At 43.5% G+C, this 14975-nt stretch overlaps 4 protein-coding genes and 3 non-coding genes across 7 annotated transcripts; 5 read left to right on the plus strand and 2 right to left on the minus strand.

Moving 5' to 3' along the window:
• Positions 1-86: 86 nt before the first annotated feature.
• O0I10_004682 (uncharacterized protein) lies at positions 87-882 on the minus strand (the record flags this gene model as incomplete). The annotated part of the gene is made up of 3 exons (XM_058484739.1): positions 87-249; positions 315-436; positions 490-882. 3 exons carry the CDS (start codon positions 880-882, stop codon positions 87-89), a joined length of 678 nt encoding a protein of 225 aa, XP_058344616.1.
• Positions 883-1101: 219 nt separating this feature from the next.
• On the plus strand, positions 1102-2313 carry O0I10_004683 (uncharacterized protein; the record flags this gene model as incomplete). The annotated part of the gene is made up of 2 exons (XM_058484740.1): positions 1102-1393; positions 1463-2313. The coding sequence occupies 2 exons, from the start codon at positions 1102-1104 to the stop codon at positions 2311-2313; spliced, it is 1143 nt and encodes a 380-aa protein (XP_058344617.1).
• A 298-nt stretch (positions 2314-2611) lies between these two features.
• Positions 2612-2684, minus strand: O0I10_004684. Its single transcript has one exon. It is a non-coding gene; the product is annotated as a tRNA-Arg (tRNA).
• A 103-nt stretch (positions 2685-2787) lies between these two features.
• On the plus strand, positions 2788-2858 carry O0I10_004685. Its single transcript has one exon. It is a non-coding gene; the product is annotated as a tRNA-Gly (tRNA).
• A 5589-nt stretch (positions 2859-8447) lies between these two features.
• Positions 8448-8518, plus strand: O0I10_004686. Its single transcript has one exon. It is a non-coding gene; the product is annotated as a tRNA-Gly (tRNA).
• Positions 8519-9841: 1323 nt separating this feature from the next.
• O0I10_004687 (uncharacterized protein) lies at positions 9842-12030 on the plus strand (the record flags this gene model as incomplete). Its single annotated transcript, XM_058484741.1, has 7 exons — positions 9842-10090; positions 10157-10429; positions 10488-10624; positions 10681-10738; positions 10797-10883; positions 10948-11223; positions 11284-12030. 7 exons carry the CDS (start codon positions 9842-9844, stop codon positions 12028-12030), a joined length of 1827 nt encoding a protein of 608 aa, XP_058344618.1.
• A 756-nt stretch (positions 12031-12786) lies between these two features.
• O0I10_004688 (uncharacterized protein) lies at positions 12787-14900 on the plus strand (the record flags this gene model as incomplete). The annotated part of the gene is made up of 3 exons (XM_058484742.1): positions 12787-13360; positions 13435-14190; positions 14245-14900. 3 exons carry the CDS (start codon positions 12787-12789, stop codon positions 14898-14900), a joined length of 1986 nt encoding a protein of 661 aa, XP_058344619.1.
• Between the last annotated feature and the right edge of the window lie 75 nt (positions 14901-14975).

The following is a 14975-nucleotide window of genomic DNA, read 5'->3' on the forward strand; positions in this document are numbered from 1 at the left end:
ATAGACATAATAATACAATCATTTATTATTACAAGTAGTACATTTTTCCCAATTATTGGATAATAGCAGTGAGCCAAATCACGGTATCACATTGTAAGACCCATATCAGCTAGTCTCTGCTTGAACGTTTTCTGCTTTTCTTCATTCATCTTATTACGGGCTTCGATTTCGGCTTCGGTCACCTTGACAATCATCACAGGGCAAGGGCAATGCTTTGTGAGGTATTCGGATACCGATCCCAAGATGGAGCTATAGATATGTATATGCTTGTTAGTTGCCATACATTTTCTATGCATGATGATACTATACAATACCTTTTGACTTTACCAAAACCACGTGAGCCAGTCATCATCATTAGTGGGTGTACGCTACGACAGTAGTCGACAAGAGATTCCTTTGGGTCACCTTGAATGACCTCGCAATGTACGTTATTGAACTACGCTCTTAGGTTAGATATCTAAGATATGCCATATTGGTACCTATTCTTACCGAATGCTTCCTGAGTACATCGGCAACAGCTAATAGCAAATCTTCTTTGACGTTCTTTACAAGGTCACTATCGCTACCGTTGGATGACCTTCCTACGTTCATGTCGTAGCCAGCAGGCATGTTGTGATACAGGTTGCTTGATAGGTTTTTTGGTGTCAGGCTGGAAAAGAAATCGCTTTGTTGAAGAATATGCACGAGATGGATGTCATCATTAGGTTCAAGTAACCCTGTTCGAATAACACGATCGAGGATGGCGTCGCTAGCACGAGTTTCATCGTATGCAACGACGACTATGCGCCCTTGTTGTCGACCAGGAGTACTTCCTCGTTTTGGAGGAGCAGATAAAAAGCTATCGGGAAGCTGTAACTTGTTTGAATCGGTGGATGTTGCCATGGGTAGCCAAGAAGGAAAGGGTGATGAATAATAGAAGGATTGAACAATGATAGAAGAGAATACACCCTTGCGGATAGAAAACCCCTCCTCAATTATCATGCGAGTATGATGTTGTCCTTCCCCCCGCCAGCTCAGCTCAGTCAAGTAACCCTTGCATAATCACCCGAGGAGAAAAAAAAATCATGCGATTGTGGTAGAATGATCAGGCCTTTTCCAAGAATGAATATTCAACGAGAGTTTAGTGAACCCCATCGACATGAACAAAGTAGCTACAGCCCTCAAGATAATCCGGTACAAGCACCAACGCGATCTCATGAAGGGATCCATCCAAGACAAGAAAGACGCTCTGGAAGTATCGTAGGCGATAGTCAACTTGGTGGATATGCCATGTCAAGAGCCATTGAAAAAAGATGGAAAGGCAAAGAACCCACTCTTCGTGCAAGTCGACCAAGCATTGCCCCTCAAAGACGTGAATCCTGGATGGACAAATTTGAAGAAGCTGGCAAAAATGGTAAGTCTGCTGACAGCTCCTCTTGCTGCATATTTCTTTTGGTCTTAACTTTAAATTTTGCCTTGTAAGCAATTCGACGTTCTTCCACAAGCACCGATGCTCTCATTGACAGGCTTGCTGACACGCTCAATACTTGGAGCCCTGGCACCGATGTAACCAATGACAAGAGTGGCAAGCAACAGCAACAACAACAGCAACAACGTCGAGAGTCATGGTCGCAAAAGGCGTATTCGTTCTTGTTTCCACCATCGCCATCGTCACCACTTCAACAAGAGCATTCATCACCACGACCTGCTGCACGTCCCTCACTAACACGACAAGCTTGGTCGTGGTTGCAACCACGTAGAAACAGCAACGCTACGTCACAAGACGATGTAGAGTATCTTGGATCCGATGTCAGCTACGATGATACACAGGCCAGCTTCCGAGTTGAAAAGACAAAGGGCAGTGGTCGTGGATTCTTTGACAGCAGCAATTATCGTGAAAACTTTCCATCGCCTCCTCGATCACGTTCCTTTAGCCATAGCATTCGTCCAAGTCCATACATGAATCAGCCTACAAGGAATTATGCACAAGCAGCTCGTCGAAGTTTGGATGTTATGAATGGTGACCAACAAAAGCAATGGTTCAATCCTGATCCTGAGAGTGCTCGTATCGCTGTTCCACCACTATCCGTTGAACACAAAATGGATGATCACAACACTTCCGCTACTCAACTGTTGTACGATCGTGAAGAGCAACAAGAGAACGACAATAAACAAGTCAACAAGAAGCAGCAGCACCAGCAGCATCAAGACACATCCCCAAACAAGTATCATGTTGTATCCAACAAGCAATCTCCTCCACCAATGAAGGAAAACATATTCGATAATGATATTGAGAATTGGAAACCACACATTTCTGGTAATACACGTGAATAAATTCAGTAAATCTCTTTCTTTCGTTCATTTATATGTGTGTTGGTTATAATAGTAGCAGACGAGATCAGAGTTCGTCGTGGGCTGTTTATTTGGTAGAAGAAAAGTGGATTAAGATCGAGTAGTAATTATACATAAACTTAGCCTGGATGATGGGTACACTTGATATCAACTTGAACTAAAACCAAAGGAAAGCAAATCGATGGAATGCTATTTTATGGTTAAATCCATAAAGTCACGTGACCCCCAAAATGAAAAACAAAAAAAAGACTTCGATTAAACACATCGATTTTTTCATTTACGAGGCTACCAGGGGTCGAACCTGGAATCTCCTGATTCGTAGTCAGGCGCCTTATCCATTTGGCCATAGCCCCTCGAGTTATTTTTGGATTTTCAAATACCACCATCACTCAAACTAGTTCCCCATATGGCAATACAATAGGAACTGGGTGACGTTTCACTTTTAAATAACGTTCAGCGTAGATAGTTGAATGGTACAATTTCTGCCTTCCAAGCAGAAGGTCGGGGTTCGATTCCCCGTCTACGCATTCATGTTTTATCTCGTCAGGATTTGGAGTCACGTGATTCCAGATTGTCTCCGATCAATCACGTGTTTTTTTAGTCTATGTTGATTACAAGCAGCAAGGTAAAGAGAAGGGACTTTATTGATAACATGTTTGGTAATATGCAACATGCTAGTATATATGGTACGAATGTCTGAATGAGGAACAAAGCAATACACTAAGGAAGAGAAAGGCGGTGTTGTTGTCTGAAACGGATTAAGGGTCGTGCATAATGTTCTCTGGGTAGCTTTTTTCTCTTTCTTTGACACCGATGAGCAGACAACATCCCACATGCAAGCCTTAGACAACAGGAATGAGCGTGGTTGCCATGGCAATATCGTTGCTTCCTCTTGTTCGTTGCTATTCCCGCCTTACGCTTGGTGTCCACAGGTACATTCAGAGTCCAATGTTGCAGCAGAACTTGTTCCATTGACGTGTTAGCTTGTATAGAGGGCAAGTTTGGTTTCAACACGTTGGCTGGTTTGGCGTTTTGTTTCGGCTCAACTATACGACACCATGGTTTTCGGTTTCCAGTAACCAACAACAACGGGTCTTCGTGTATATGGCAAAGGCAAGTGCAATGAAACAAACAATGAAAAGGGTGTTTATCGTGTGTGTACTAATAATGAATTGAATAGGTTTCTTTGGTCAGGCAATGCAACTTGGGGGATCATCATCATCTCTTTGGGTTCAAGTCCCAGCCTGTATCAAGTGGTCACTGCGTCGCTCTGCACTAGCCAAGTGTGCTGGAAAAGCTTCTTGGAACGCGTCCAGGGCTCTATAGGCCTGCGTTGAGTTGAGGATGGGTCGATGACGATGGATTTTTGGAAGAGCATGGTCACCGTGTTGAGGTAAAAGGGGATTTGCAACAGCTTGTGAATGTGCTTAACCAACACTCTCTTCTCGTGATAGGCTCGTTCTTTCCCTTGAGGATTTCTTTTCATGAGGTGGGAAATGATTAGAAGGATTGGGGATCATTCTTTCTTTGGAGAGGATGAATGAGAACAACTATGAGCCTGGACTCTACGTAAGTGATGTCCTTCCTTGCCATGGATCGAACTGGCCTTGCGTTATTCGTGCAGTGCCTTCTCAAGAACAAGGGATCGCCCGACGTTGCTCGTATGGTGGTGATTTGGTTTGTGAATTCCTTCTGATTTGCTTTCTTCCTTGGAGAGGATCGCCTAACGGTATACCAAATCGTTATCATTCCGGTATCAGATGGTCTAACTTGCCTGGTTTCTTATTTGTAGAGACGACGATTACGATGATCACCCCATCCACAACAATGGCAATGATAACGACAACGAGATTCAAAAGGAAGCCTGCAAGATCCCATTCTTTTCAACTTGCGTGTTTTTGGATGTTGGTGTGACGGATGAGATTGGCGACTGGTGACGAGTACGAGTAGGAGTACGAGTACGAATGGTGACGGAGGACGACTACGACGATAGTGGTGGCAATGTACAGTAGCAAGATAGCTAGATGAAATAAAGCATTGTTTATTTATTACACGCTTGTTGGAGGTTGCTAGCTTGTGCATTACATACTATTGCTTCGAAGATGGAATAATGAAGGTGGTCCGGTTATCGGTCATGCAAGAAGTACATGGCTTTTGTGATACAATAAGGAGGAGTGGGAAGTAGGATGAGCTTGAGAAGAGAAAAAGTGAAGTGATCCCTCGATTGGGTTTCAGGATGAGTGACTCATTCAATAGGTATATGTATCTTTTTACATATACAAATTGGTTTATGCAGCTCGACTTTCTTCTACATGCAAATGTGATACATACCTTGACACACATTCATTATTGGATGCTGTTTACTTACGTACCTTCACAAAAGGCAATCTTCATCATCATCATCCATTTGTGTAGCAACCTGTCAAGAACGTGTCTGTGTAACCACCACGTGCCGTTTCACTTAGCTCTTCATCTTTCCGTTAATGCAGCCGACACCATCCACTAGGAAAAAGCAACTCCATCACGCTTACAGCATAGGTAAAACATAAACGTGCCTGTATCTCCAAACCTTACAATGAAACTTGGGGTTTTGAATAGAGCAATGTGCTCGGCTTGGCCAACAGCACCTTGTGTGAAAGTTTCACGTTCAATGTCGCAATCAGCCCAAAAAATATTATTGGTCGTCGTCGTCGAAGAGGCCGACCCCCAGATCCAGTTTGGCTGGTGACGACATTGCGAAATTTGGGATTGGCAAGCTTGATCGTGAAACTTTCACACAAGGTGCTGTTGGCCAAGCCGAGCACATTGCTCTATTCAAACCCCCAAGTTTCATTGTAAGGTTTGGAGATACAGGCATCTTTATGTTTGTAAGCGTGATGCTATATGGGAAGTGGTCTTCGTTCAATGTCAAGTCGCTGGACCCTGGCAGAGCAAAAGATGCAGAGGATCGTGTTGTGTAACACAGCTACGTTTGCATGAATGAAAGGGTCAATGTATAATTACTTTATGGATCATCTAGGAACAGGCAGTATTGCTAGCTAACGGCCACTTTTATCCAATCATCATTGTTGCGAGATCCACTGCATGGGAACGATGCCCCTGCTCCAGACATTCATTTCCATGATTAAAGTAGGTTGATCCGAGCTGATTTGACCGAGCTGCGGTCAACGAGAGATTACATCACTCTGGACATAAAGCACGCTCGATGTAGCTCAACCGATGTAACCTTGTGTGAGCGTAGCTCAACCAAATCAGCTCGGATCAACCTACTTTAATCATGGAAATGAATGTCTAGAGCAGGAGCATCGTCCACCTACAATAGAATGCACAAAAGTTGGGAAGGCACAAAAGTGGCTATTAGCTGCCAATGTATGACATAAAAGTGAGGGTTGCGTACCTGTCATGCATTGTCCCTGAAGTCCTGACTTTTTAGCTGAGTTACCCAAAGAGGTCCTTCTGCATCTTTTGCTCTCCAGGGTCCACCTACTTGACAATGAACAAAGACCACTCTTCATATAGCATCACGCTTACAAACATAAAGGTGCCTGTATCTCCAAACCTTACAATGAAACGTGGGGTTTTTATTAGAGCAATGTGCTCGGCTTGGCCAACAGCACCTTGTGTGAAAGTTTCACGATCAAGCTTGCCAATCCCAAATTTCGCAATGTCGTCACCAGCCAAACTGGATCTGGGGGTCGGCCTCTTCGACGACGACGACCAATAATATTTTTTGGGCTGATTGCGACATTGAACGCGAAACTTTCACACAAGGTGCTGTTGGCCAGGCCGAGCACATTGCTCTATCAAAGACCCCACGTTTCATTGTAAACTTTGGAGATACAGGCACGTTTATGTTTTACCTATGCTGTAAGCGTGATAGAGTTGCTTTTTCCTAGTGGATGGTGTCGGCTGCATTAACGGAAAGATGAAGAGCTGAGTGAAACGGCTCGTGGTGGTTACACAGACACGTCCTTGACAGGTTGCTACACAAATGGATGATGATCATGATTGCCTTTTGTGAAGGTACGTAAGTAAACAGCATCCAATAATGAAGGTTTGTCAAGGTATGTGTGTATCACATACATGTAGGAGAAGGTCGAGTTGCATAAACCAATCTGTATATGCAACCAATCCAATGATGGATCACTCATCCTGAAACTCAATGGAGGGTTCACTTCACTTTTTCTCTTCTCAAGGTCATCCCACTCCTCCTTATTGTATCACAAAAGCCATATACTTCTTGCATGAACCGGACCATCTTTATTATTCCATTTTCGAACCAATAGTATGTAATCCACAAGCTAGCAGACTCCAAGCGTGTAATAAATAAACAATGCTTTATTTCATCTAGCTACCTTGCTACATTGCCACCACCACCATCGTCGTAGTCATCGTCCGTCATCGTTCGTACTCGTACTCGTACTCGTATTCGTCAGCCGTCATCGTTCGTACTCGTACTCGTACTCGTATTCGTCAGCCGTCGTCAATCTCCTCGTCGCAAATATCAAAAACACACAAGTTGAAGAGAATGGGATCTTGCAGGCTTCCTTTTAAATCTCGTTGTCGTTATCATTGTCATTGTTGTGAATGTCATTATCATCGTAATCGTCATTGTTGTGAATGTCTTTAGGGCTCATACATAGTTGTTCTCATTCATCCTCTCCAAAGAAAGAATGATCCCCAATCCTTCCAACCATTTCCCACCTCATGAAAAGAAATTCTCAAAGGAAAGAACGAGCCTATCACGAGAAGAGCGTTGTTGGTTAAACACATTCACAAACTGTTGCAAATCCCCTTTTACCTCAACACGGTGACCATGCTCTTCCAAAAATCCATCGTCATCGTCCCATCCTCAACTCAACGCAGGCCTATAGAGCCCTGGACGCGTTCCAAGAAGCTTTTCCAGCACACTTGGCTAGTGCAGAGCGATGCAGCGGCCACTTGATACAGGCTGGGACTTGAACCCAAAGAGATGATGATCCCCCAAGTTGCATTGCCTGACCAAAGAAACCTATTCAATTCATTATTAGCACACACACGATAAACACCCTTTTCATTGTTTGTTTCATTGCACTTGCCTTTTCCATATACACAAAGACCCGTTGTTGTTGGTTACTGGAAATCGAAAACCATGGTGTAGTAGTGTAGTTGAGCCGAAACAAAACGCCAAACCAGCCAACGTGTTGAAACCAAACTTGCCCTCTATACAAGCTAACACGTCAATGGAACAAGTTCTGCTGCAACATTGGACTCTGAATGTACCTGTGGACACCAAGCGTAGAGCGGGAATAGCAACGAACAAGAGGAAGCAACGATATTGCCATGGCAATGGCCAACCACCAACCACGCTCATTCCTCAGCACTTGGACACATTCACTCCCTGACAATGCATGTTCAGAACTACGTTAACACCTCACAGCCAACAAGAGCACTCTTCTATAATACATTACCTTGATCGAGATGTCGTGAATGGAATAAGGAAAGGTGGGAGAAAAAGAAGAGAAGCGTTTTCTCAAGTCGTGGAGCCACCGTCCCCCAAGTTTAAATCCCCTACTGCTATTACACTGAGGCCACTCAATTACCCTATACACACCATCCACCCAACCACACAACTCACCCATCATTATCATCACCCTCACGATAGACAATAGGTACACGTAAATAAAAGATATGATCCTCACGTATATCTCTAGTTGTAGGTTTGCCTATTTATTTTAAATGGTTGTCGCAGATGATAAAGAACATGAAAGGAATTGATGATATTGTCAAATGAATGACAAATCAATGATGCCAAAATGTAATTTATGGCTTATTGAAGGTGGATGATGTACATCAAACCAGAATATGACTCACCAAGGGAACTTGAGGATGAATAGCAACCATGACCCCTTCTTCAGCACCTACACCAAGCTCCGACTTCTGGCCAATGATCGCTAATTGGACTTTTACTTTAAAATTACTTCATATTGAGCTTCCAAAATGATCTCGCATGCTCATCAATCGATAGCGTATGCATTCCGCTACATCATATTGTGAATTTTGTTGCCATCGGATCACCTTCCATATTTGGAAGTTGACAACTTCCTGATGTTCTTCACATTTCAAATAATAACGAAGCGCGGATGGTTTAGTGGTATAATATCCGCCTGCCACGCGGATGACCCGGGTTCGATTCCCGGTCCGCGCATTCATCTTCTGATTTCTCTTTTTTGTTTTTTGGCCGTGTTAGATCACGTGACTCAAAGGTGCCATTAGGTAGATGCATTATCAAGTGAATAAAAGCGCCATGTATTGATTGATACGAAGGCTGATATATGAATCCTGGCGGATAAGAAAGGAGAGATTGATTGCGTATATATGCATAGTCAGCCGGGGTCTGCAATGCATCACCTAATTAGTCTACTGCTAGCTCAAAGCAACAATCAACAGCTGTTGTGGCTCTCAAATGATATCATAGTGATTCTTTTTGTAGTCATGGAACTATGTTAAGTGTTATTTGTTTATATGAATGACGAGAATGTCATGTTGCCACATGGTAGTATAACGCTAATTTTGAATGTTGACTCCAAGATAAAAGATGCATGCACGCATGAATTATAGGTTGCATCAAGAGAAGGTAGCTTTAATAGAGGTACATTAAAAGAGCCTATGCGTGCACGGGCTGAATAATAGAAATGGGTATACCTTTTTTTGGATGTGTGGGAGGATGTGCGTCGCAGGAGTGGTGGAGCTGACTGAGGAGATAGAAAAGGAGTGGCAAGGACATGGTGGCCAAGTGGATAGCTTAGGACAGAGAGAGAAAGATGCATCATGTACAATAAGCACAGTGTCTTATTGGTGCAATCAAAGGAGCAACGATAACCACAATGCCGGTGAAGCAATGTTTTTAGGGCAAGGCGACAAGGAGAGGGTAAAAAGGATTGTCAGATATGCTGTGACACCCACCTGCCTAAAGAAAGGAGCATTGGATGAGAATCGATGTGTGCCTGAGAGGAGAAAAATTAATCGACAGCTCTTGTTTGAGCATTGTGCAGCATGCGGGGTCATCGAGTCTGTGTATGTGACACTCATGCGATGGTGATCGGCAGGGTCAATTGGACGGGGTTTACCATACACGGCAACTGGTCGTGCTGTACAAGCACCTAGTTAAGCACCAAGCTGTTGTTCTTGTAAGGAGGGGAAAAAAGGGGTATATAGACAAAAGCTTGTTCTCGTAGACGCAATTGGCTGATATAGGGTGTTTTATCCACAGCCCCCCATTGTTATACGATTGTTGATCTGTGCAGAAGGCAACAACAATGCACCTTGCTTTTAGAAAGATAATGAGGGACAATGCGTATGAGCAGCGTGGATGATGCGGGTGTCGCCTAATCCGATACAGTGATGCATTGTCACATTACATCCCAATTATCTTGCTGCTAATTGTCTCTCTCTCTCTCTCTCGCTCTCTCTTCCTCTATTTAAATCCTTCATTTTCTTTCTCTTTTGACCTGTTGTCTTTTTTTCTTCAATGCTGTCAACTTCCAAGTGGAATCCCATCAACACAACCAGCAACATGTTGCATGATTCTTCTCGAATAACCATCGATCAAAATGATTACTATGGTCGCTTGACAACACGTCTTCCTACACCACCTGTTCTATATCCCGGTCATGTCACCGATCTTGGTTCTTCCTCAGGCACTCCATCACCCAAGGAAACCTTGAAGGATTACTTTGAGCCTTATACAAGCGACATTCATTCGCCACACTGTAGTAGGGTAGGTATACAACAGCTGTCATGGAGGTATAATGTATAACATCTTGTATTGATTTATTCTTCAAAGGATGCATCCGTGTCTAAATTTTGGCGAGACGACCCTCTCTTTACCAACAACGACTTTGAACACCTGGTTGGCAATGTACTGGATGACGAGGATAAGCTGGCATTCTCTTCGTCGCCAACATTACACCGCACCATTTCCACGCTCCTGTCAATTACTGCAACCTCGTTGGCGACCATGTCTCCTGACCATGTTGGACATCACTTGCAGAATGCCATTGGGGTGATTCACCAGCTTGTCGACTCGTTGAAAGCAACACAAACCGATTTGGACAAGGTATAGCACGAGTGTGTTACAAGTGCAACGCGTCTTTCTAAAACGGACCGCATGATAGAAATGCCATCAAGTGTGGAGTCTACAATCATGTCTGTCAGCCAAAGAACTCGAGGTGCGCAACATTAAGCAGCAATTAGCGGTTGCCAATAGACTCTACGATACACAAACTATCAAGCTTCAACAAATGACTGAAAAGTAAGTGATCTACTCGTTTCTCTTGATTCAGGGTCATTAATAGCAATAACATTTAGGAAAACGATCATTTCGGAGCAGTTGCCTAAAACCAACACTCGTCGACGTCCTTCCGAGGTAAGTAACATCTTCATTTACATGTATCTTTTAATACTCATACAATACGTATCCATAGAAACCAAGCCAATCTCGTCAACAGCAAGGTATTCTTAATGCTGAATATCGCCGTCATCTTGACAAGAATGCCCAAGTCGATTGGGAGGTAAATCCACACACATATTGGATTGAAACAAAATGCTGCAGTGTGCTAATAATAACGATATTAGGCCATGGTGGACAAGATTATCCAGCGTGGTGACCAACAAGCATCCCTGTTTCTGCAACAAAAATTAAAGTGCGTCACTGAGGAGCAAAAGCAAGCTATTTTTGAAGCAATCTTGCCTCAAGCGTATCCCCTCATGACCAGCCGATTTGGAAATTTCCTAGTGCAGCGTCTCCTTGAAGTGGGCACCATTGATCAAGTAACTGCGTTGATCGCAACTATGCAAGGACGAGTCGTAGCACTGACATGCCAACAATTTGGTTGCCATGTGCTTCAAAAGGTACGTAACACATACATGTGTTTCCCATGTTATCATGCTAATAGATATTTTTGGATATAGGCATTTGATTGCTGTTCCGATGAACAGATGAAAGCCGATATGGTATGCGAGCTCTTCGAGAACATCCAAGATACAATCACACACAAGCACGCTTGTCACATTTGGCAAAAGGTCTTTGAGATGCAATGGACTATTCCCAATCCACCCGCCGTTATGGAGCATGTTAATAAGGCTATCCAAGGACGATGGACTCAAGTTGCATTGGACGAGACTGGCAGTTTGGTGATCCAGCACATCTTTGAGAACCTTAAAGAAGATGCCGGCAAACGACCCGTTATCGAAGAAGTGCTCACAAACGTTGTCACTATTGCCAAAGGCCAGTGGGGCAATTGGGTTATTCAACATGTACTTGAGCAAGCACAAGATAGCCGTGATCGGGAGCGTGCTTTTGAAGCGGTACTTGAACATGCAGCAACTTTGAGCATGGATCAATTTGCATCCAAGGTGGTGGAAAAGGCTTTACGTGCTGGTGGTCCAGTTTTCCTTGGACGCTTTATGGATAAGGTGCTAACAAGTGGTCAACGTCGACGAGAACCATTGATCGACATGGCGTCTGACCAATATGGCAATTATGTGGTACAATGGCTGATCAACCATACGGAGACCAATGACCAAGTCAAAATGTGTCGTCTGATCAAGCGGCATATGGTTTCGTTACGAGGATCGAAATATGGACAACGCGTCGCATTCCTTGTTGAAAAAGTGCTTCGATCGCATGAAATTACTACTTATCCCGCTCAACATTGAACAAATTACAGCTCACGGGCGTGCCCTGACCTGAAGATTTGACCGACACATGCACATACTACTACTATATATACACACGCAGCAGCATATGCATCATCTTTTCCCTTTTTTCTATGTACCATATACCTAAAAGCAGCACCATGGGGCGGGATATCTATCTTTACCATATCATATAACGCTTCTAAGCTAACAATCTCCACCTTCCCAAGTAGTCAATCAACAGAATAAATCACATATCTAAATGCTCTTTGAATCCTTAATTATGATTTCGAATATGGAAAGCTTTCACAATGTGTGATGTTGTTTTTGTAGATGCGTTCTCCCCTTCTTTCTAAAGCCATTTTTATATGACAATGCATTACGTTCTACTCCTTGCGTTTGCCATGAGCTACGTGGTGCTCTCTTTCACGAGACAAACAACTCGTTATTTTAATAACAATGCGTTGAGTCACAGTGTTCGATCCACACATGATCCAATCACATGATAGCCATGATGAATACAGATGACAAGGGCTTACAATTATATGAGGGATGGAGAATGACGACGATGGTTTATAATTTTGGGATGGAAAAAACTAACAATGAACACCCCGATTGCCATGGCAGCCGTTGCCGTCGCAGCAACACCGGCATGTGACACCAACAACTAATTTTTTTACGTCTGGGTTGTGTAGCCCAGCTCTCCCTTTCTCTTTACTAAAGAGTAGACCAGTGATTCTCATCCTTTTTCCTTTTCATCTCTTTTGTGAATTGACAATGGCTGATACACCTGCAGTTAACAAAGCACAGTCAAATGTTGTGGATGACTTTTTGGCTGCATTGTTTGCCAGCAATCCGACACCTACATTGGAAAAGAAACCACAGAGTCAACCCAAATCTCCCCAGCAGAGTACTGCTACTACTACTTCTACTACTTCTACCACCTCTGATACACCTAAACATACCGACAACGACCAGCAAGGTGGTGCTGCTGCTGCTGCGGGAACAACCAAGCGTGCTGAAATCCTGGATGAATTTGATGAATATGAGATGCTTTCAAAGCGCAAACATGAGGCAAAAGATAGCGCTGTCAATGCTCGAAAGGGCGGCAAAGCTGGATTCAAGCCAAAGAAGGCTGCAAAGAAAGCATGGCCCGAGGCTCGTTTACTTGTTCGAGGTATTCCTCATACAGCCAAGAGGCGTGATGTGCTTAAGCACTTTAACAAATATGGGAATATTGTGGAAAGTCATTTTGGTGGCAATGGCATGGACTACATCCAATTTGATTCCCCAGCTTCATGTACAGCTGCTCTTGCAGAAAATGGCACAAATATCAAAGGATCTGTTATTGGTAAGGGGTTAAGTTATAAAGGTCTTTAGGAATAGAAATAGCTGATGCGTGTGTGTATCTATATATGCGAATAGAACTCGATGTAGCCGCCAATCCTCGTCCATTTGTAAGCTATGAGAACTCGACACAACAACATCAACAGGTTCCATTTCGTGCAGGCAACAAATTCTCTTCACGGGGTGGTGGTGGTAATGCACCTGCGTCTCGAGGAAGGGGTGGTCGTATGAGAGGTGCTGGACATTTTCAACCTTATTCTATGCAACAACCTTCACAGCAACAACAACAACAACAGGTGCCAGAATATGATCCTACAGATTACTCAATGTGGAATGGGGGATATAGAGAGAATTACAGCAATCAACAACAACAACAACAGCAACAGCAACAACAACAACCTTCTTTATATGAGAATAATGGATATCGTGGAAAGCGTGGTGGTCGGCAAGGCATGCGTGGTGGTGGACGTGGGAAACCAAAGGGTGTAATGGCTCGTCAACAGCATCAGCGTCATCCTTCACCCGTTGCTCGAAATGATCCATTATCTATATTACAAAATCGTGATGCTCCAATGATACAAGTGCTTGCTTATGGACATATGGATCAGGGTTTTGTGAACTATGTGGAATCTTCTTTTGCCATTCGACGTATCACTACACATACCCTTTATGTTCAATATGGTCAGGTTTCACGTGAGGAAATTGTGAAGCAACTCATTTTACAAGGTGTCAAGGCTCTAGTTGTTCTTGATCAAGGAAAGGAATCCATGCGTAAATTATATCTTCAGGTCTTTGAGCGGAATACAACGGGTGCCAATAGCTATCGTTTTGATGGTAAGGTTTTGCTCATATTGTTTTATCATCAGCTTGCTCATTATCCTTGTATAGAATATGATAGCGTTTCGGTGGATGAAGCCATTGCAGTTATTGAACGATCACAGGCTAATGAACAGCCACAATCCATGCCTCCCGCCACATCTACAGCTCAAGCCGCATATCAAGCACAGCAATTACTAATGCAACAACAGCAACAACAGCAGCCACAACAACCACCATCCACTCAAGCACAAGCAATATCCAATCTTGACCCAAATACTTTGGCCTCTGTCATTGGTTTATTAAAGAACATGGTGCAACCATCAACACAACAACAACAGCAACAGCAACAACAGCCACCACCACCACAAGCACCTGTACCGATTTCGGGAAATCCAGCATACGCTTCACAACCCATGGCACAACCACCAAACCCAGCAGTGTCCTTATCACAGTTACAGCAGCTCTTGGGATCAGCCTTGGGAACATCGTTTTCACAACCCAATGCCAGCATGACGGCTCCTTCACCTGCTACATTTAATCAACAAATTCCCACTACATTCCCTTCATCCCAGCCACAACATGTTTCTTCACCAGCATATCCACCAGCACAACCACAACAGCAACCCATGACATCTATACCTACTACTTCAGCTCCCAATCTCTCGGTTGGTGATTTGCTTCAGAAACTTCAAAGCTTAACTCAGCAACAAATGCAACATCAATAAATGACCCCCTCCCCATTGCGTATATAGTCCTTTAAAACAATCATGCTTTATAAATGTGATTTGTGTTTCATGCGA

The sequence above is a fragment of the Lichtheimia ornata genome (genome assembly GCF_029851405.1).
Source record: "Lichtheimia ornata isolate CBS 291.66 chromosome Unknown scaffold00017, whole genome shotgun sequence".
Lineage (NCBI taxonomy): Eukaryota > Fungi > Mucoromycota > Mucoromycetes > Mucorales > Lichtheimiaceae > Lichtheimia > Lichtheimia ornata.